Source organism: Rhipicephalus microplus, chromosome 9 (genome assembly GCF_043290135.1).
Source record: "Rhipicephalus microplus isolate Deutch F79 chromosome 9, USDA_Rmic, whole genome shotgun sequence".
Lineage (NCBI taxonomy): Eukaryota > Metazoa > Arthropoda > Arachnida > Ixodida > Ixodidae > Rhipicephalus > Rhipicephalus microplus.
In genome coordinates this window covers 18,842,539-18,864,016 of record NC_134708.1, presented here as the reverse complement: position 1 = coordinate 18,864,016, position 21,478 = coordinate 18,842,539, and the positions used below count along the sequence as shown (strand labels likewise).

The following is a 21,478-nucleotide window of genomic DNA, read 5'->3' as shown; positions in this document are numbered from 1 at the left end:
ATGGAATCTTTTAGAAATTGCTATGCACCAACTATACGTGTTCATAGGGGTGCAGTAGTGCGTGTGCCTTCTGTATAGGGAGTGAACTGGCTTTAAAAATATTAAGTCATAATTATTCCATGTTCTCACACCCGATGGCAATGTACGACGCTTTTTCCACGCATTATTACGACAGTATTTGACGTTTTATTTTGAGGCATGTATACAGGACGCACGTATCTGTAAAGCATGGTGCATTCGGTGCATTTCCAAGCAGAGGAAGCTATTTTCGCTGCATTCATAAGCAGAGGCGTGGCAGCGAGTGAATCTGGTAGAACGGCCGCTTGCCACGAAAACGATCAGGGTTAGATTCCCACTCGTAATCGTACTTTCTTGTTATTTATTTTATTTGCATATTTCTCGACTTTTCGGTCACGCAAAGATGATTTTCCGCTCACAACCGCCAACACCAACGCCAGAATTTCTGCGAAACGAGCTCTTTAACGCCATCACGTTAAAAACTTTAGAAAAAAGTGATGCTTCAAGTGATGAGAAAAAAATATAATCGGAAACGTTAGCCCTTTTCAACAGCGATGCTTTTAAAGCTCGAGGTAAACCATGCGCAAAAATTTTTTTTTCGCCACTGCCTCCAGTAATAACCAATCCACAGATGCGCGCCACCTTGGCTTAACCCCGCCCAGCCGCACATGCGCCGAGGAGTCGTCAGCACCAAGTGGCGCCCTCCCACGGAGACAATCTGCAGCCTCTGTGGCGCGAGTCGAGTATGAGCGGCGAAGGGCTTCTACCGCGCTTCTACCGGCTGCTCCACAGGCACTTTAGCGCATTAATTTCTTCCGCTGGAGTTCGGACATCCTTGCAAGGTCTGTGGCGGGCTGTTGTTTTACTCTACTTCTGTCTACGCCGAAAAATGACGTAACGTTGGTTAGGAAGACTACGTTGAGCCCCCTAAGATCAACCGGCTCCGCTGTTGCTTAAGCGTTAAATGACGAATTCAAACACGGTTTTGTTTTTGTTTGCATCATCAAGCTTTGCATTGTCTCTGGTGCTGCTCGCGTAGAAAAAACAAACACTCCCGATGAAACGTCGTTTTCGGTGGCGACACACACACACACACACACACACACACACACACACACACACACACACACACACACACAAAAGTTTAAAACAAAACGAGCGTTACGTACTGCCGCCTCGTTTGAAGGTGCACTTGAAGGAGTTGCTGGCATCCTTGCCATCTCTGAAGACGACGGTGGCGTAGTTGTACGTCAGTTCGAGCCGCTGTCTTCCGGGAACGTTGCTGTCACAGTATCTGGCGCATGTCAAAGGAAACAATGTTGTCATATCTGCTCGAACTTCCAGTAGCCCTTCATAGCCAGAACTAGAAACACGTTTCTATTAAATATGTGTCGTTTAAAAGGTGTTAACACCTTTATATAGCACCGACTACGCCTTTCACCGTTCAGAGAAGTTAAAATCATAGTGATGGAAAAAAAATATGTTGCATAAAATAGCACCTCGGACGAGTTGTTGCAAATAAGGGAAGTCATAAAAATGATCAGATATTCACGAAGTTCATTCATGTAGTGACACAGAAAACTACACAAGATATAGTATATAGAGTCGCATACCAGACTAGTAGATAGTCATACGAACACCGTATATGGGAATAGACAACTTCTAGTCCCGCAACAACACTGAAAACTTTCAAAATCCAGTTACAGAAACATTCATTTCGCTTATGCTGACAGTGTCAATTCCAAATTCATCATCGTCATCAGCTTCACTACGCCCACTGCAGGGCGAAGGCCTCTCCCACGGTAATACATGATGCCGCAGACAAAGGCCATACCAACAAGCCCAAATCACCACCCTCATTGGCCTCTCCCACGTCCCGCCAATCAATCCGGTACTGCGTCTTCTGCTGCCACGTTATAGCCCCAAACTTTTTAATATCATTTGCCCACACAACTTCCTGTCTCTCCCTCACTTGTTTGCCTTCTGTTGGAATCTAGTCAGTTAACTATGATGACGACCGGTTATGATGTCTACGCAATTATCCGGCCGATTGAAATTACATGTTTGGTAAATTAGATTAAGTACTTGGATTGTTTCAGGAGAAAAAAACAGTGAAATTAACAGTTTTAATGAGAAGATCTCGACGGAATCCATCCGCTCCTGTGCGTCCCTGATGGCTTCACGCATTTATAGGCACCTTTAGTTGAGCTGATATACCGCAGCCACAGTTATCGTAGTTCCCAGGGTTAAGTATTGCATAGCCCACTCCTGCTGAAAAATAGTGAATCAATGATTGAATAATAAAAACTTGAGGTCGGGAATGGACACCAAGTAATCGGTTTTTAAGTTCAGAGATGTACGCCTGCGGAATTAAGAAAAGTGATATGGCACAATATAATAATGCAACATCAGTGTGCAGAATTAATCATAGAGTACTTCTTAACATTACCAAAAATATAATTGGAGATAATTTAACTTTGTATATATCTCCGTCTCGTCTCAGTCCACAAAATACACAGTCGTGAGGTGAAAAATAAACTTCGAACGATGGAGGCTGCAAGAAATATTTTCGTGGCTAGTTCGTTTAAGAGAAAGGCAACATCTTTAAAACCAACAGAATGAACCAAACGAACGTGAAAGGCTTGGTGCTTAACAAGTGGTTGATTTTTATTATATGCGGTTAATTAAGGTCTGGTTCTTTCTTAACAAAGTGTTTTGCTTCTTTGACAACTAAGGATATTGACAGCAGTCACTTTTACAACTATATATATATATATATATATATATATATATATATATATATATATATATATATATATATATATATATATATATATATATATATATATATATATATATATATATATATATATATATATATATATATATGCGCCTTTTTGTGTATTTACGTGTCCATACAAGCATATTTGCTATAAAAGGGCCGTCAGTATTCCTTTGTGATAAATTTGTATGCGAGTTTGTTCTCCTTTTACACCTTGAGAGGTATTGTATGCGTAGTTACATCAAAATTGTTCAACCTCAGCCTTAAGTCTTGTACGGAATAATGATGGTTTAGCAATGAGTAGAATGGGCCTAATAGTTACCTAAAATCATTCGCCTGACCCTCCGTTCGATATGATTCAATTGAGACTTCTTATCTCGATTTTCATAACAGCAGCACTCAACTTACTGTCGATCATTTATCTTCAAGTAACTGTTAGAACAGTCGCGGCCTGACTGGATGTCGAAAGCCTCACACGTGACGGTGACCTCGGAATCCGGTGGTGCCTGCGAGAATCACAAGTGACAAAACTGGCAATGTGACTTTACAGCACGTGACTGTAACCGCGGAGTACGTGCGCCCAAAGGTAGCATCACTGCTTTGAAGCATATCATGTTAAAAAAAAAAAGATCATTGCTTGCAGACAAAGTTCCGAAACAGTCCACCACAACGATCAATCGAGTCAACTTAGTCGGCATAGTAAACATAGTCACCTTAGTGAACCATGTGACGTCGAGATTTATGAGTTATACTTAACTAAAAGGTGAAAAGAAAGATAGCCACACAGAGCTTATTTGTAATAACTATTATTACTAGCATAACACTTTAAACAAAACTCATATTTTATTGAATACAACTAAAACAAGACGCTGAGCTCGATAAAAACACAAAGCCAGACGTTTCGGCTCCCCTACGGGAGCCTTTTTCGCAAATCCGAAGCGTCTTGCTTTTTGCTTTTATCGTGGTCGGCATCTTGTTTCGATTGTCTTCATGTTTGTTGCTGGCCAATGAGTTTCCATTCAACTCGCCATTTAAATGTAACTCATCTAATAAAACACGTGCACCCAAAAACAACTTCATATTAAGCCACACAGATGCAATAACCCCACGACTTCCGCATGCGTGGACGTGCCCATATACGTTGTGCATAAAAGACAGCAAATAATGTTGCACTTGATATACTTGACGTCAGTAGGTCGCAAGTATTCATTCGCACAGTGGCTATTCACTTATTTGCAATGTGTCATGACCTGCTGAAGACATCTTATGCACAAATGAGGCGCATTTCAGAGAGGCATAGTTGCAAAGTGAATGTGCATGATACCAATGCAGAAAAATTGTGCATCAGGACTTAGCGGTCCTGATGAAACCGCTTCTAAAGCAGTAGAGTGAAACTTTGGGCTAGTTGGTTTTGCATAATGAAGTACGTACAGTGCGAACTCAAGACGGGGATACAAAAGAAGAGACACAGACTTCTTATTTTGTATCCCCGTCTTGACTTCGCGCTGTACGTACTTCAACTTTTAAAGTGGTCTTTTAACAACACTTGTCGAGCTATTTCAAATGAAAATGAACTCGAACAAAAATGAACAGGCGTTGTATGACAAAATGATAAAACGATATTATTTTTTAACTACTCAATGGCTAGCAAGGGCACATGCACAATGTTTTTGATGCCATTAGCTTATTGACGCTGCTTTAACAATATGGTGATACGAGATGCAGTTGCTGTAGGGAAGACAAGTATATCCACATCCACGTTTCTCTTACATCAATTATATACTGCAAGCCTTATTAAAGAATACGATAGATTTGGCATACCAGGACGTAGTAGGTGATGACTTGCGAATCGTGTGGGAATATCCTCTTCGTAGAGTGTTTCTCAATTGTGGCGGAGTTCTTGGAGAACAAGTCCAATGTGTATGTACCTGAAACCTATTCAAAACTTAGTGCAATTTCAGTACAGCAAATATAAACAGCGACTGCTAGCTAAGGTTACTAGCTAGGTTGACTGATGTGCTTTTAGGCATCTACGACTTGATTTGCCGAAAACAAGATGAACTTTTTACCTTGTCATTTGAGAGATGAAAGCGTAACTTCTTGATTTTCAAGTCAGTTTAAAAAACTGTTTAAAAATAGCTCACACTGCAGCAGGTGCTGTACATAATCTCTCTTGGCAGAATTACGATGTCACTATCAGTTATACAAGATATAAACTTAAATTTCAACGTCTAACTCTGCTTGAGAATTTAAGGCTAAAGAACCTTGAAGCAATGCTCAGACACCCTCAGTCAAGCAAATACAGAAAATAATATACAATCAGAGCAATTCCCCTATACTATTGTGCGATGCGGAGCAGTTGTCTTACGTTAATAGGAAGAATGTTCTCTTCTGAAGTACTTTTTGACATTTCCCTATTCTCACTTTTCCTACCTCACATGACTTATGTGCACTTCGCAACTCGTTAAGTCACAGTCTTTGTAGTAGAAAACTTGCAAGCAGGTTTCTCTGTTTTCTATGAACAACGCCCGAATCAAGGTCTAAACCATATGAAGGTTACTGTTCGCGACAAATCTTTTCGTCGCTGTGACCACTCAGACTAACATTGAACGAACACGCATTCATAAGACATATTATCAATAAAATCGATAACGCGTATCACAGACTTGATATATTTAGAATGAAATTCGTGGTCAGAGAATGCTTGGTTTGCGGAGACTGCCTGTGTGCTTTTATCTCTTTATGTGTTTTTACAGTACCGTGCTGAGCTCTGAGTGCTGTGCCAATGTGCCATTATGTTACTACGAGTTTGGTGAGTATGCTGGCGGTTATTTGAACTCAGAGCCTGAATAAGGTAATGATTTCATAACAACGTTAATTCTTTTAAATCGCAGGAACGGATCTCTATCCACGTTATCACCAAGACTTAGTAGATGACAGACAACGGCAGAAATAATGGAAGTAAACTTAATCCATTGCAAGAAATCTGTAAAGTGAACTTGCCACGCTTTGCAGGCGTTTTTGTTAGTATTTAGTCTTGCGTCATGCGGTAAAATTTTTACCTGATGCAAAGTAAAGTCAAGTGGTGTGAGGTGATGTGAATTGAAGTGACGTGTTGTGATGTGAGATAAGTAATGTTTTGTGTTGTGAAGGGACGTCAGGTGGTCTGAAGTGCTGTGTTTATAAGTGATGTAAAGAGATTTGAAGTGGTGCTTTGTGAAGTAAGATGAAGCAACATGAAGTTATGTGAAGTCTTGTGTTTTGAAGTTACGTGAAGGGACGTGAAGTGCTGCGTTGCGGAGTGAAGCGAAGTTAGGTGAAGGGACGCGAAGTGATGTGTTGTGGCGTGACGTGAAGGTATGTTAATTGCTGTGCTGGGAAGTGATGCGAAATGAAGCGGGCCTCACCTTTGTTCTGAGGCTCTCTGTACAGGAAGCACGAGAAATGTCCCTGGCGAACGCCTCGCTGCTTCCTGTACGTCAGGCTGTACGTGGCCTTGTCTTCGACGTGCCCGTAAGAGTAAGTGAAGTCACGAGGCCGCGAATGACCACACAACCTGAGAATACCCAAATGAAAATGATTTGAATGGCTCTAATTTTCTACTGCTAATAGTTATCTTACAGAAATACATATAATAGAGTAAGCACAAATACACAGAACAAACCACATGTTTACCCCAAGTGTGCGCTGGAGGAGCAGATGTGTGTGCCTAATTTAGGTTTCGACCATGGCAGTGGTACTCACAGAGAAATCGAGTCAAAGTCACTCGAAACTGCTCTCAATTCCAGATCACGCGTGTTGCAGAGAACCTCGACTACGGCTTTAACAACAACTCCTTGCCCTGGCCCCAATATATAGTAATTAAGCTGAGGTTGGTGTGCTGTGTACAAAAAACACGTGATCACAGTGATTGTAATTGTATGACCCTCCATGACTCGGCCGGTGGTTAGTGTGACTGACAGCGCGAAGGAGAAGGTTCAACTCCCATGAATGGGCGCGCAATTTGACGGAGTCGAAGACCGAGAAAACTTGATCGGCCTAGACATTTCAATGGTAGGGGAAAGAAGATCGACACATGTCCCAAGTCGACCATTGCAAGAGAACTATGAGGTGTACTGCATTCTGCTGACATCACTGACGTGATTAAGCGAACCTTGAATAATGCCGTTTGTCTTGTACAGTGGATCTATCACTGGAACGTTACCTGTCATTGTAGTTGAACCAGTGCAGCCTCTCCTTGGAGCAGTCGGTATCCAGTCTGAAGTCGTTGCACCACAGGTAATGGACCATGTGCGGCACACTCTGCGAGAGACGGTCGTAATGTATTTTACCATATACCATACCATACCATATATGGTCGAGTACACCGCTTTTCGAAAGCGACAGAACTTGAAGAGAGAATGAGAGGGCTGCACATCTAACTCTTGCGCTGAAAAATTATTCATTTCAATAAGAAGAATCGTTAAGTCATAGTTTAGCGACAAGATAGCATTGGAATAAACAACACTTGTTTCTCCATTTGAGAAGACGAAGAAGCATTTCGAAAGGGTACAGACATGAAAATTTGCAGTTTACTTTTTTTTTTGCTTCAATTGAAAGTACAAGCTCTCAATAGTACTACCAAGCATGTGAGCACCCTACAGAACAAATTACAATATGCGTTTAAAGGACAGCTTCAGTTCTTACTGTACTCTGACGTCACATCCCAGTACGAACTTCTCGTCGCGTGCTCGTGCAGAGTATCCCCGCCCGCTCTTCACCATGACTCACTTGGTGACGCACAGGTGGTCATTTTGAAAGCTTTCGTACTTTACGTCATCGAAACTAGCCACACTACTGCGAGAAGTCACCATAATTAGTACTGTAGCCTGACGTCAAGGTCCTGCCACTGTGGGTGAATGTGGCATGAGAAAGGTGACTATAATAGCAAGCTAAATTATCTTATCGGCATTTGTTGAGCTCCATACTTGGTCATGGTCGTCCCTGTATAGGGGAAATTTGTGCAAAACGGTAAACTGAGCTTCCATAAGTGATGTCGATAGCCCTTTAACAAAAGAAAATTTTCGTATACGAAGAACACAAGAAGACAAGTAAGGTATGGACAGGAAGTACCTGTCTTCTTCCACCTCGTCGCCTTGTGTACAGCTTCATTTGAGATAAAATCGTTTCATCTTAATGCAGGTCAAACTACCTAAAGAGCCTGTAGTACTGGGTGAGGAAGGAGGTAGCTATACAATGAAACCATATCGATTTGGGACAAGAAAAGCATGGCGCTGGAAAAAAACTTCCCAGTGTTTGCGGGTCGCATTCGTTACTGACACCTTTTTTGTATCGGCTGTTCAACTATTTGATCAAGCAAATGGCCAAATTCACGAAGACTTTCGTTCGTGAGCGCATAATGGCATAGGCCGGCCGGATTCACTACTGATGTGCCCATCACCGCGGTAAGTGGAAATATTGTCTTGCGAACAATTTTAACATCACATTTTATTATTATGTAATTACTTATATTTATTGCTTAATAATTTATTTTTAATTAATATATATTATTTATTATCAGTACTGGCCCAGTATTCTAACATACGTGTATCGAAACGACGTCAAAGAAATGGATCAATAGAAAGCAGGGGGGTAAAAGAAAGGCAGGGAAAATAACTAGGTTGCACACGGTTTTCTACTCTGCACAATTGAGAGGAGGAAAAGAATATAGAAAAAAAAAGAAACAGAGAACAACTAATCACTTGCATGCAAAGCAGCGTTCATCGCTCGTAACCAGAATATTTCAAACTGTGAACTGTCAGACGGTACGGTTCGTCATCGACTGTTTTAGATTAACTTCAATTAATGATGTTAACAAATTACAGGAAGGACTGGCTCTAAGCTGCACTTTGGGTTGATGGGGTCGCGATTCCGGTGAAAAGTGTGCATAGTGTGCTTTTCGACGACCTGAACACAACAAAGACACGTGGGTATTCGACAATGAAATTTCGTGCCAGCCGGCGAGCACAGAATATGGTGGACTTGGCATTCTACGAGTCGTGTCCACCCTAGAGAGTCCACCACGGTCACCACGCAAAAAAAAAAAAACATCTACAACTATCCCAAACAGATTATGCTACGTTGCAGAAAAGTAGAAAGGCGTCCCACTCTCCCACACCCTCCATTCCCCCCCCCCCCCCCCGTTTTTATGACAGTTCTCATAACATACTTCCCCTGAATATTTAGAGATTATGCACGACTATATTGCACAACACACAAATTCACGTTCGAAGATAATTTTATGTGGAGATTTTAATTTGCCAGGAATTAACTGGCATGAATTGGGTCATGATCACCGAGAGGTAGCAAGTGCGGAATCATTGTTGCTAACAGCGTTTAGTTTCTCATTGTCACAACTAGTATCTAGTGCTACGCGGATTGTAGGTTCTTGTTCATCTGTGCTTGATCTCATGTTTGTAAGTAATTCTCTTGAAAACTGCTTTGTGGGTGTTGAAGATGGGATTTCCGACCACAAGATTGTTTCCCTTTCGTGTCCTTTAACACTAGTTCAAAAAACAAAGGAATCCAGAGCTACTTATTTCAGGGACTATGCACGTGCAGACCACGCTGCTATCTTCGCCCATTTAGAATCGTCGTTTCCTGTTTTCGATAAAATTAACAACGTGGACGAACTGTGGACATGCTTTAAAGATATCGTGGGCGATTGTGAAGCTCGTCACGTGCCTTTAAAAAGAAAACGCGTTGACCGCGATTATCCGTGGGTGACGCGGGAGATCATACATTTAAAAAGGAAGATTAAAAGGCGACGCAAGGCCGGAAAATCTGATCAACTACAAGGCCTTATCGCTACACTGAACAACAAAATTCGCAGCGCTAAGTCTCGATTCCATTCTGACACGCTTCCATCATTCATGCAGTCTGAGCCAAAAAAGTTTTGGCGCTACTTGTCTAAGCAGCATTCTGATATTACCCAGCTCACATCGTGCAACAAAATCATCACGCAACCAGACCAGATAGCCGATGAATTAAATGCCTTCTTTCACTCAGTTTTCGCGCATGGGTCCTCTGGAGCATCTTTACCATCATATCCTTTAATTAACCCTATGCCAGAATTGCAAATTAATGAAGAAGGTGTTCAGTGCCTGCTCCGCAACCTTGACACTAAGAAGTCTCCAGGCCCAGACAATATTTCGAACACCTTTCTTAATAATTATGCTGACTGGATAAGCCGATATCTACATAAAATCTACACCACTTCAATAGTTAAGCAGACAATCCCTAATGACTGGCGCATGGCAAAGATTATTCCAATACATAAATCCGGTTCTAAACTACAATCCAGTAACTACCGCCCGGTTTCATTAACCAGCACGTGTTGCAAGATATTAGAGCATATAATTTTTAAAGCCATTATAACACATTTAGAAACTAACAACCTACTCTACTATAGGCAACATGGATTTCGATTTGGCTTATCGACAGTCACGCAGCTAGCCGAGATTACCAACGACATTGCAAATGTACTGAATGAAGGAGGACAAATAGATGCCGTTTTTTTAGATTTCGCAAAAGCATTTGACGTCGTTCGCCACCCTGATCTAATAACTAAAATGCATGCAATTGGTATTGAAGATAATATTATTACATGGATAACATCATATCTACACAACCGCAAGCAGTTTGTCGCTGTGAACAACCACACGTCAAACCGCCTGAACGTCCTTTCGGGCGTACCACAAGGATCAGTCTTAGCACCAATTTTGTTTCTTATCTACATCAACGACATTCCTATGGTCATTGACTCACCCGTTCAAATAAGGCTTTTCGCAGATGACTGCGTTGTGTACACAAGGGTAAATCGAACTGAGGACCAGATTAACCTTAATCACTCATTAACAAAAATTCAAGCCTGGTGTTCCCAGTGGGGAATGACATTGAACGCGCGGAAAACCGTTGCCATAACTTTCACGAATAAGAAAAAACCACTCAAATTTGCTTATACAATAGACAATTTAGAAATTACCAAAAGCGATCAAGTTAAATATTTGGGAGTTACATTAACATCCAACCTTAATTGGGATCCACATATAACTGCTATTTGTTCGAAAGCGCAAGGTAAATTGGGCTTCCTAAAGAGAAAACTCCGTAACACTCCCCCTGCAGTAAAGCTAACTGCCTATAAGACCCTGATTAGACCAGCACTAGAATACGCCGATATAATTTGGAGTCCACATCATAAATTTCTCATTAGAAAAATTGAGCGAGTGCAAAACTTAGCAGTTCGATTTGTGTTTTCCGATTACTCCAGGTATACCAGTGTTACTAATCTGCGTAAAAGAGCCGAACTTCATTGCCTTTCCGAACGGAGAATACATTCTAAACTTAAATTCCTGTATCTTCTTTATCATGGGAAATATGCAATATCCAGATCAGACTATCTTCTTGAACCTTTCAGGCATTCCACGAGAACTAACCACAATAAGACAATACGACTGCCCACAAGTCACAACAACATTCACAAAAACTCTGTTTTTCCGTCATCAATTGCATATTGGAATCAACTTCCATTAATAGCTGTGAACTGTGACACCGTAGAATCCTTTATTGAAAAGATTAAAACTATAAGTTTTGAACAATAGACGCAAATGTATGAATAGGGATTTATTGTGAGCAGTTTTTTTTCCCTTTGACTGGTTTGTTCTTTTAGCATGATTCTGAACGTTGCATTATGACACTGTTGCTTTGGCTACTTGGACTTCAATAGTTTTTTCTTTCTTCTTCTTGGATTGTGTCGGTACCTTTCTGTACGTGACATCATTGTTTGTATATCCTATGTACCACTCCTGCTTGGACCGAGAAGGTCTGCAGTATACTTAAATAAATAAATAAATAAATACTTGTTGCGAAAATTTGAGAATTTTCACTGATCCTTGTGAACTATTCTTTGTAGTGTGTGCCTCAACTTTGGTTGGATATCATGGCCCAACGCGTTTCTCTGCTCACCATGACTTCGTACCGGACGGTCATGTCCATGTCCGTCTCCATTTCATCCCTGAAGGGTGAGACGATCTTAACTATAGGACTGGCCACCATGTTGATGCATATTTGAGCTGGGACAAGAAAATCAAAGAGCAGTGCATCAGGATCTCTTCGTGTCGATAAGGAGGCAAAAATCACAAGTGATGTATAGAAAGAAAGAGGTCCCGTAGTTAGCAAACTGAACTGGGACCTTCTTTGGATGACGGCAAGAATTATTGAATCAAGTAGCAATCAAGTTATACGAAATTTCGCCATTATAACAACACCCTGTATAAAGGCATACTATTAGTGACCAAAAGATTACGGTTATAATCATGAACCAGTGCTTGTCCTCGCTATTCCTTCTGTCATCCTCATTGAGCTTTGGCTTACTGCAGTCACCATTCGGTAATTTTAGCATAATGGTACCTAAAGTCTGTGCTGAAACAAATGGTAATACATTTGACGTACAAATAAAATTGCATACTATTCAACTGCTAAGTGTACCTGCTGATTCAGATGAAAACTGTGCCAATAAGGATTCTAAAACAATCGCATTATTCAGTCTATTCCAGTTGACTATCTCGCGAGGAAACAATGAATGCTCAAAGACATTATTGCTTGTTGAAAATGGCATCAGAGGGAATTCATAGCTCTGCCTAGTAGGATATCCAGAATAAAAAAAAGGATGAAAATCAACTACATCGACTTTATATGTCACTGCTCTTGTCGTTGCATACGCTGTACATAACGATTGCAATGAAAACAAAAACGCTGCTAGTGGCAGTTACTAAGTCAATGTCAATATTTTTAATTAATAACATTAATAGCCATATCTGATTCTAATGTACTCAAAGTGAGAATACAAACAAAAGAGGACAATCACCTCTTCGCTCCGGAGCTCCAACGTACGTCGGTGTGTTGGGTGATTCAACACAAGCAGTCTTCTTTCCTGGTGAAAACGAAATAAAGGAGAAAGCAAACAAGTGAACACGTCAGTAAAGCTCTCTCTTCTTTCATTCTAAACGCGAATAGGCAAGGCATCGAAGATTATTGAAGGTTGCTTGAAAATGGATGCTTCTTGCTTTTCGGTTTATCCAGTAGAGAAGGAACGATTAGCTATGATTAGCACTGATGAATATTCGAATATCACGCTTAAACAAACTGAAATCAGCTATATTCTAATAATTAAATAATTATTTATGACAAATTGTACGTAAAGCCCCTCTTTGGACATTGTTAGAAGCGTGCCATCAGCTTTCGGAAGGACAGGTTGAAGCTCTACAAAAATGCCATATATTTCAATGATCCTGGTTCTAGAACAAATACTCATGTAGCGTTGTATGCACTGTACTGACGCGGGAAGCTGGGCGGGTTGGGAAGTTAACATCATGGGGCTAGAAGTTAACATTCACTTGTGAAACAGTGCACGGTGAAACCGAGCGTCCATCTAGCCATCCAGAAGGCAGGTGGGGTAAACTCACCTGCTATTCTGTGCAGGACGCACTGGACCCTGTCGTTGGGTGACGAGGCCAGCTTGACCGAGATGGCCGCGGTTCCTGTTGGGGGAATCTCGATTTCCACTTTATGCGCCGTGGGGAAGTGACAATACCTGTGAAAACAAGAACATCAGGAGGAGAGAAGATGAGCGATACTACATGATCCCTCATCAATTCCAGCATCCGCCTCCACTGAACTTCTGCGCCATCTGGTAGAGAATATTACAACTGATGCTCCCTGTTCAGCTGAAAGCCTTATATGTCTCATGAAAAGGTCACCTGAAATGAAAAGCCGGCTAGCGAAAAGCGTTGAAACAAAAATCACTGGTTTGTCCAGGAGAGCAAGAACTATACAAAAGCGAGTGAAATCATGACATCACATATATATCATGATACTCAAAGCAAATTAGGGCAGCACTGGTTTAACTAAAACGGGGACAACAAGCAAATGTTTAGCGAAAATTGATTATGTAATAATAACTAACAAATAGGTATTAGCGCTGAATTGATATGCCAATTCGTAAATAGTGCATCTCAATTAGTAAATGTCAGTTAGTGAAGGTTGACCCAGTTACCTGTAATTAGAGAATTTTGATTAGTGGGAGTTACCCTGTGGAAGTTAATGAAAAAACTTTGGATATTGATGTAAAGCGTACTGTAAAAATCCGCCCCAGATGTCCTTCACCTACGAGTCTTCTTAGGTGAATGCATAAGTGACAACGAAACCCTCACATCTCCAATATTGTCTCCGGATACTTGCAAAGTTATTTCACATATATTAGCCAAAGACACGAGACGTCGTTTTATAACGAAGATCTGAATCTTCAGCGTGTACTCACTTTTGCAGCTCGATTGTAACGTAGCTCTGTTTGCAAGGCCAGTAGTCGCTCACTTCGAAAACGGGACAGCTCATGACCACGAAAGATTTCTTAGGAGCCTGGAAGACAGGTGTGCAGGCACAGTCAGCCAGCATACGGAAAAAGTGCGAACCGTTGCTTATTTGTGCTTTTTCTACAGATCTTTGCAGATTTATTGGTTTGTAAGGAACAGCTGTATGTAACTTTCTCTCTAGCCTTGGGTTGTCATGGAGCACAATATATAAAAAAAATGATCGTTCATATGTATTACCTTTCTTTCAGGTGCTGAAAATGGGACTCAAAGAAAGCATCAGCCTTTTATAAATCCTCTCAAAAATTGCTGTCATCATTGTCTCTCAAATGCAGGCCTCATAATGCGCACATTTTTTTTTTCTTTTTTTTTTGTCTTGATAGACATCTCGATCACCAAACACTTCAGTGCAAAACTCCAAGCTTTCTTAACTGTTATGACGCTCAGTGTTGTAACAAAGTCAACCTTCAGTCCCAGTCATGTTTCATTGGTCAGCATTCTGGAACTCTGCCTTAGAACCCAGTGCTCGTCGCACAAAGCATTTAGTATTAAATCTTGACAGCCACGTAACGAAATGAAAAGCCATACGAATGAAGACACACGCTTACCAGAATAACGAAATCTGTCTCCTGGCGATAAGCTGCGCCGCTCACATCCAACGTGTATTCCACGTGTTTTATCAAGTCGATGACCCGCTTAGGGTCCCCTGGACGGGATGAGCAAGTGTGTTCGGTAAGTTTCGCGATTCTTAAATAACGTTTCGAAGACGTAAGGTGTAGGGAAATTATATTGAAGAGATGGTGCTTCTCACCAAAACGGTTGCCACGAAACCAGTACACTCTCTTTACGTTGTCATAACTCATTCGATTTTAGCCACGGCAATTACTTCTATGGCAGAAATTTTGCAGTGAATACCTACCTGTATTAAAAGCTAGCGAAATTAAAGGAAAAAACAGCCTTCCCGTCAGCAGGAGTGAGTGCCCATCAGCGGGAGAGCACCTGGTTTCGTTCACTTTAATTCCTCTCTATTTGGTTCACAATCGCTGAACGACAGTTGAAGGCAACAAGTCATGTCGCGTGCTCTTCTCTGGGCTTAATCGTTTATTGATTTTCAAAATTCGTAATGGCTTTTTTTTTCAGTCTAATGAAGCTGATGCAGAAACCCCTGCCATTTGACGCATGTCGAGTATCGCGTTACTCAACAATCAGGTGAATTCAGCTCTCACAAACCTGAGCCATTCTTTGTCGTGACCTGCGAACATCTCATCATGATGTATCAAGCGGTTCACATTCAATGGCAAGGACAATCAAGAATGTAGCACCCTACCTTATGCGTGAGTGCGTTGGTGGCCTGTGTGTAGAGAAGTGGCGGTTGCCAATAAAGTATGAAATCAACTCTCGTGCTTGTGCCCACAACTGTTCTGGTCAATATCATCAACGACATCACGATAATAATCACAGCTACTGTGGTCGAAGTATCTAGCCCATAGATAGTGGTACACTCTGCATGGTAACTATCGTGCTTTCGCTTTTGTGTAAGTGGCTCCTGCAATAATTTAAAGAACCGTTTCCGTACAGGAAATTACGTCGGTAACGTCACGACAGGAATGGAATATAACATTATTAAAAAAAAGAGAGAACGCTACTAAAAAAAACGTGCTTAATGCCTCTTTACTCATTTCTGTAATCCAGTTCAGTTGCCATTATATGCTAGCTAAGCAACAACTTTTATACAAACGTGGTCAGAAATTATCGTGTATTCCTTACAGGAAAAGGCCGGAGAAGGCTCAGGAAGTTAACGTCATGCCGTGCGCGGTTTCCACTTCCAATTTCAAGATTCGTTTCCGGTTTTCAGTTTCCTACTGCAATAGCCTGGCTAAAAATACCTCTTGGATCAATCTGGCCACAAATAGTTGTGGACGACGTACTCCTTCCTCACTGAAAGTAGTTAGAGAAGTTAGAGGTGAAGGACGTAAATGGGAACGAGCTCCGCTGTACATAGATTCCAGAAGGGGCTCTGAATCTGCTGCCATTATTTTACAATAAACAGCGTGAAAATTTATGCTCATGCATTTCTTAACTTGACTTTCATCAACGCAGTAACTAGCTATGCGAAGGAACGTTGCACTTCTTTGTTTGTACACCAGTGCCCCAAGATATAGGAATGAAACCGTCGTGTTTCTTCGGGAGCATTGGAAAGTATTTCCCACTTACTCCTGACCACTTGTAGCTGGCAACTGTACGCAGCACGCTGCGGGTTGGCCGTCTTGAGCACAATCATGCTCTCCTGAGATCCAGGGTTGCCAGACGTGAAAGTGAACGGAGCCTGCGGAAAGTTGTTGTTGCAGAACCTGCGCGACCAAACAGAAAGAAAGACAACAGCCCTTCATTGCGCCGTTCGGAAGTACGAGCTAACTCGTACACTGCGAAGTTGCTTATCTAGTGGCTAGAATAGATAGAGTTCACCACGACCGTACTTCTACCAGCACAATTTAAAGCACAAATAGAAAGACCGTTTTGAGGAAGAGAGTTAACACCTTATTGGGCGGCCAAGTAATCGGTCGTTTTCTGCACGGAACGCGATGTTCTTTGTAACACATAATTTCAAAATAGTTCGCGGTCTCTAACTATCTACAAAGATGGATATTCTTTTTTTTTTTTGTCGTCAGAAAACTACAAAATGACGCAACAGTGAGTGAGTGAGGGGAGGAGGCGGGAATACGTGTGTGCGCACGCATATATTCACTTTCTTTCGTCATATATTCAAAGCCTTCGTCAGGATGAAAATTCATCCTGACGAAGGCCATGCCACGGCCGAAACGTAGAGTAAAAAAGTATCCAATTTTTGTAAGTGTGCTCCTTTATTTTCTGACTATATATATATATATATATATATATATATATATATATATATATATATATATATATATATATATATTTCGAATAATAATCAGCGAATGCTAATGTATTGGCATATAGCAGAGCTAATGCTGATATGAGCTCCAAAAGAGCTTGCATCAGCCGCGGTACCACCTCGGCAAAATATTATTGGTCGAGTTCTTTTGACCACAAAATCCCAGTGTACACAAGGGTACACCACAACTTCATTTGTAATATCACTGAAGCGACTGACGATAAGCCGCGATGAAGCACAAGAACAGCCCAACGAACGTTTATTATTTTTTTTCCTCCCACGATCCTTTCAATGAATTCGTTCTTGTAAATGGCCTCACTTCCATAAGATGCGTGCCGCCCGATTACGAGGCAAAGCTGCTGTTTACACAATATGTTTCTTTGCGCCCAGGCTTCGGTTCTATCGCGGCTACCGGCATTTTCCAGCTCCCACATGTGTAACGTGACTGACCGAAGAAACGCGCAGCTGGGGGTCTTTTTCTGCGTCGCCGTCTATATCTATATCAAAGGGCGCCGCGAGAAGGATACAATGGTTTGTATTTGTGAATCGGAGCGCGAAATACAGTCCCCTCTGCCCCCCTCTCTTGCCCCTCTTGCCTTCTTACCTTCCCTCACTCTCCCTCTCGATCATCCTCAAGCCCTTTCACTAACCCTCACTCTTTCGCTTATCCACATTCTCTCAATATATATACCTACCTTCCGCATATACTTGTGTAATCACCACATTCATGCAATAGCCCCACTCATGACTTTGTTAAGGAATGCTGCGAAACAAATTTTTTTTCATTACCTGTTTCAGCCAGAATCATGATTTTTTAGATGGTTAATAGCCATCCGTTATGCGGTGCGAGAACATTTTTTTTTTTCTGCTTCGGAAGCAGCCGTGTCTAGTATTCAGTCACTCCACGAAGCAAAAACACAGCCTCCTAGATTTAGTGGCTGCCTCCGAGGCGCTACCATCTACCAAACAAGACCGACTGGACGGCTTAAGAGGGCATCTCCTGTGGATGTAGACGGGTTGCCGTTGGGTGGGCTTGAAAATGCGCCTGAACTCAAGCCAAAAGTAGCCTTTGATGAAATCTTTTTTAATGAGTAAAACCAGAAGTTTGAAGGAAGCAAAAAAATAGCCGTGGCGCCAAATTCTCGTCGCCAAATGGGTTGAAAAGTAGCCAATTCGGTGCAGTATAGCCAACAGCAGCCACCCCGGATAGAGGCAACCGGATTTTCAAAGCGTGTGGTCTGGTTTCTTTTAAGACGGCGGAGAAAGGCTTCAAGGTCACCGAGAATCTCGACAAAACTTTATAGGACGGAGGACGACCTCATCTGGGACAGAGGCAATTTTCAGGAAAAGACGAACTCGGAACAGCAGGAAGATGAAGGTGAAGAATAACATTCTTTCAATCACGTGAAAGCTACAATGGTTCTTTTTTTTCTCTTGCTTCTCTAAGTACAAGAAAGTAGTGCAGTTCAAAGAAGGCCCGTAGCGCTGAAAACATGCACAAAAAAGTTGATTTTATTGCGTAATGAAAGCGCGCCACGATATTTAGTCCAAATCATGGGAGAGGGGTGGGATGAGGCTGCGGTCATTACACGAGTATATACGATATAGCATTCTCTCTCATTTTCTCCCTCTTATCCACATACTCTCTCTCTGCCACCTCTGTCACTCTCCTTTCCTCTCTCTCTCTAACTATGCGTCAGCTGTTCTTTGAACACGCGGCGTTACCTATAAAGGCCTGAAAGCCCGTCACAGGTGCTTCTAGCGGCGCGGCAAACCAAGAGCGTTGTTCACGCTTCGGCCATTGATACGGTAATAGGACCCTTTTTACGAGCTTTCTAAGCGCCCAGACCAAGTGCATTGCGTTCCATTACTTTCGTTTTCATCGATTTATTTATTCTTTTTGTCGGGAATCATCTAGTGCTGCAGTTGCTGTGCATTTCCTCGAACATGCGTGAGACTCTATAGTACCAGCGTTTTCTTTTTTTTTTTTTTTGTCACCTGTCCACACCTCAACCATATGCGACTGTTCGCGAATGATCCGGCATGTGAAGCGAAGTTTGAAGTGTGTTAAATGTTTTCAAACTTTGCACTTATTTTCGTGTGAGTTAGAAACATATGCTACTCACCTTGGCACTTTCGTATAGTTATCAACAGCAATGAAAACATGAATGTTGCAGTTACAGGGTGGCACTTCAGAAATAATTAGCAAGCGACTTAGGATCGATTGTCATAATATGTGAGCTAACGTTTGTGTTATGTGTGGGCATTTGATTTGTGTAAGGTTCTTTGTTGAGCGGACATTTTTTATAATAAAGAACGTAAGCAAGTGCGTGAGTGAGCATTCTCGTATGTCCTTCTGTATAGTTTCTACTCTACTTTATGACTCAGCAACGACGTCTATATTGTGGAAGGGAAAACGAATTCAAGGCGCCATGCGTTGACATCAACGTCTCCATATATGCATTTGATAAAAATATTCGAAACTTTCACAGCTTTCAAAATATTTTACAATAATCCTTTTCACTTGCGTTAACAATGCTCATTGGAAGTTCGTTTTGAGTGTCGATGTTTCGAGTGCAGCTATACCAAAACTTCGTCGCGTACTTTAGGCAAATAAAATATCGTGATTTTCTTTGTTTGCCTCCACTTCTTTACAAAACAATATTTTTAGCAAAATCTGACCAGTGTTCACTTTTTTTTTAATATACTGCTTCTTCTTAACGCACCAGTGTCTCTCAGAGGAGGCTGTCTTCCATATCATTCTAAGTCTTTATCCCGTGTGTTAGCTCCTCAAGGCAGCAGATCGCATTTTGATGATACCCAATATTGACGTAAACACCGGCTACGATTGGTTGATTATTTATTTATTTATTTATTTGATCGATCGATCGATCGATTGATTGATTGATCGATCGATCGATCGATTGACTGATCGATCGATTGATTGATTGATTGATTGATTGATTGATTGATTGATTGATTGATTGATTGATTGATTGATTGATTGATTGATTGATATCGCTGCCGAACCCCCTTCCTCTCACCTTGCACTGTTGATCATGAGGTAGTCGTGAGAGCAGTTGAAAGTGGGGCTTTGGACTTTCACTTGAGAGCATGTCACTTGTATCGTCGCGTTCGGGGGAACCTGCACAAACAGACAACCATGAAGGCTAATACTACTGTACAAGAAATAAGGGCGACTTATACCTCGGCATGAGCAATGCAGCACCTGCTCTCACACGTTGCACAAGGCATTAGGACGCGCAGCTGGTAACAACACAGAGCACTCACTGAATACGAGAGTACGAAATAAAGTCATTCCCATCGGCGTGTACGCCGCACAAGGGTGTTTCGAGAGAATGGGGGAAAGAAGGAGGAAAAGAGGAAGAGAGGCAGAAGCAAGGAGGGCTAACCAGACACACGTCAGGTTTTCTACCCTGCTTTGGGGGAAGAACGATAGAATGGGTGAAAACGTAGACAGAAAAAAAGAGTAGGGTTGACAGAATCAAGTACACTTTAGGGGATCACGTAATCTACATGTGGTCACACAGGCCAACTGAATTCAAGTACTTCAGTAGCGCTTTCTTTGCCCTCCGCAAACTTGACGCACACATGCATGGTACTAAAAGCTTAGCTGCAGAAAAAAAAATCATGCTCAAGTTCTTTACAGCATTTTTTTGCACACCTATTGTATGTTCTCTCCATTATTTTATTTTCTACTGCCCCTTTTTACTTTTTTTTTTGCGGGCGGTAGTAAACGTCTTCCCGTGAACCCTGCTGCCCTTTTATTGCAGTTGTAACGTAAACCTGAACAGATACGCAAACTGAAATCCACGTGTTTGCAAATAATTCTTGTCCTTCTTTCACATTTCTCTATCTCTTTCGCTTTCATTCACTGCTGCACTCACCATCAGTTCGTAGCCTTCGGAATAGACGTGCGTGACCCTGGCGATGGTCTGGCTCAGCTTCTCGTACTTGACCTCTGGCACCGTGGGGAAATCTGTCACTCGCGGTCCCGACAATGTCGCGCTGTCGCTGTTCACCAGGTCGATGCACATCCATTTCTGGACCTCTGCGATTACACCGGGATTGGAGCGCAGTAGCTGAGTCATATGCTGTGAATGCACCACTCACTCCACACAGCCAGGACACTGTCCTACCGCTTAAATCGCTTCAGTGATCCAATTTTTCGTTTCCGACTTCCCGTTCAAACGTTTGAATTCTCGAGTCATCCGCTTGTTCATGTACACTCGAAGAGAAAGTTGCCCCCGGTATCAACGCCTAGACAAGTAGACTTGTTTTTGCCAAAGCAAAACAAATAAATATAAGTATTCGTTGACGAAGACTAGTCGAAATGTT

The 21,478-nt window shown here is 41.8% G+C and overlaps 1 protein-coding gene across 1 annotated transcript; it reads right to left on the bottom strand.

The window, feature by feature from the left end:
• Nucleotides 1-3,271: 3,271 nt before the first annotated feature.
• On the bottom strand, nt 3,272-21,231 carry LOC142772189 (uncharacterized). The gene is made up of 10 exons (XM_075874359.1): nt 21,028-21,231; nt 20,164-20,264; nt 16,420-16,556; nt 14,814-14,911; nt 14,157-14,254; nt 13,303-13,430; nt 11,804-11,910; nt 7,005-7,102; nt 6,208-6,356; nt 3,272-3,306 (listed from the first exon to the last, which is right to left on the bottom strand). The coding sequence occupies exons 1-10, from the start codon at nt 21,229-21,231 to the stop codon at nt 3,272-3,274; spliced, it is 1,155 nt and encodes a 384-aa protein (XP_075730474.1).
• Between the last annotated feature and the right edge of the window lie 247 nt (nt 21,232-21,478).

Bases quoted from the DNA above. Each gene is read 5' to 3' on its own strand.
- LOC142772189 (XM_075874359.1), bottom strand. From the start codon at position 21,231: ATGACTCAGCTACTGCGCTCCAATCCCGGTGTAATCGCAGAGGTCCAG. The intron at 13,431-14,156 runs GTGAGTACACGC...TTGTTTTCACAG, and splicing joins GTTACAATCGAGCTGCAAAA to GTATTGTCACTTCCCCACGG. The intron at 11,911-13,302 runs GTGAGTTTACCC...TTCTTGTCCCAG, and splicing joins CGTCCTGCACAGAATAGCAG to CTCAAATATGCATCAACATG.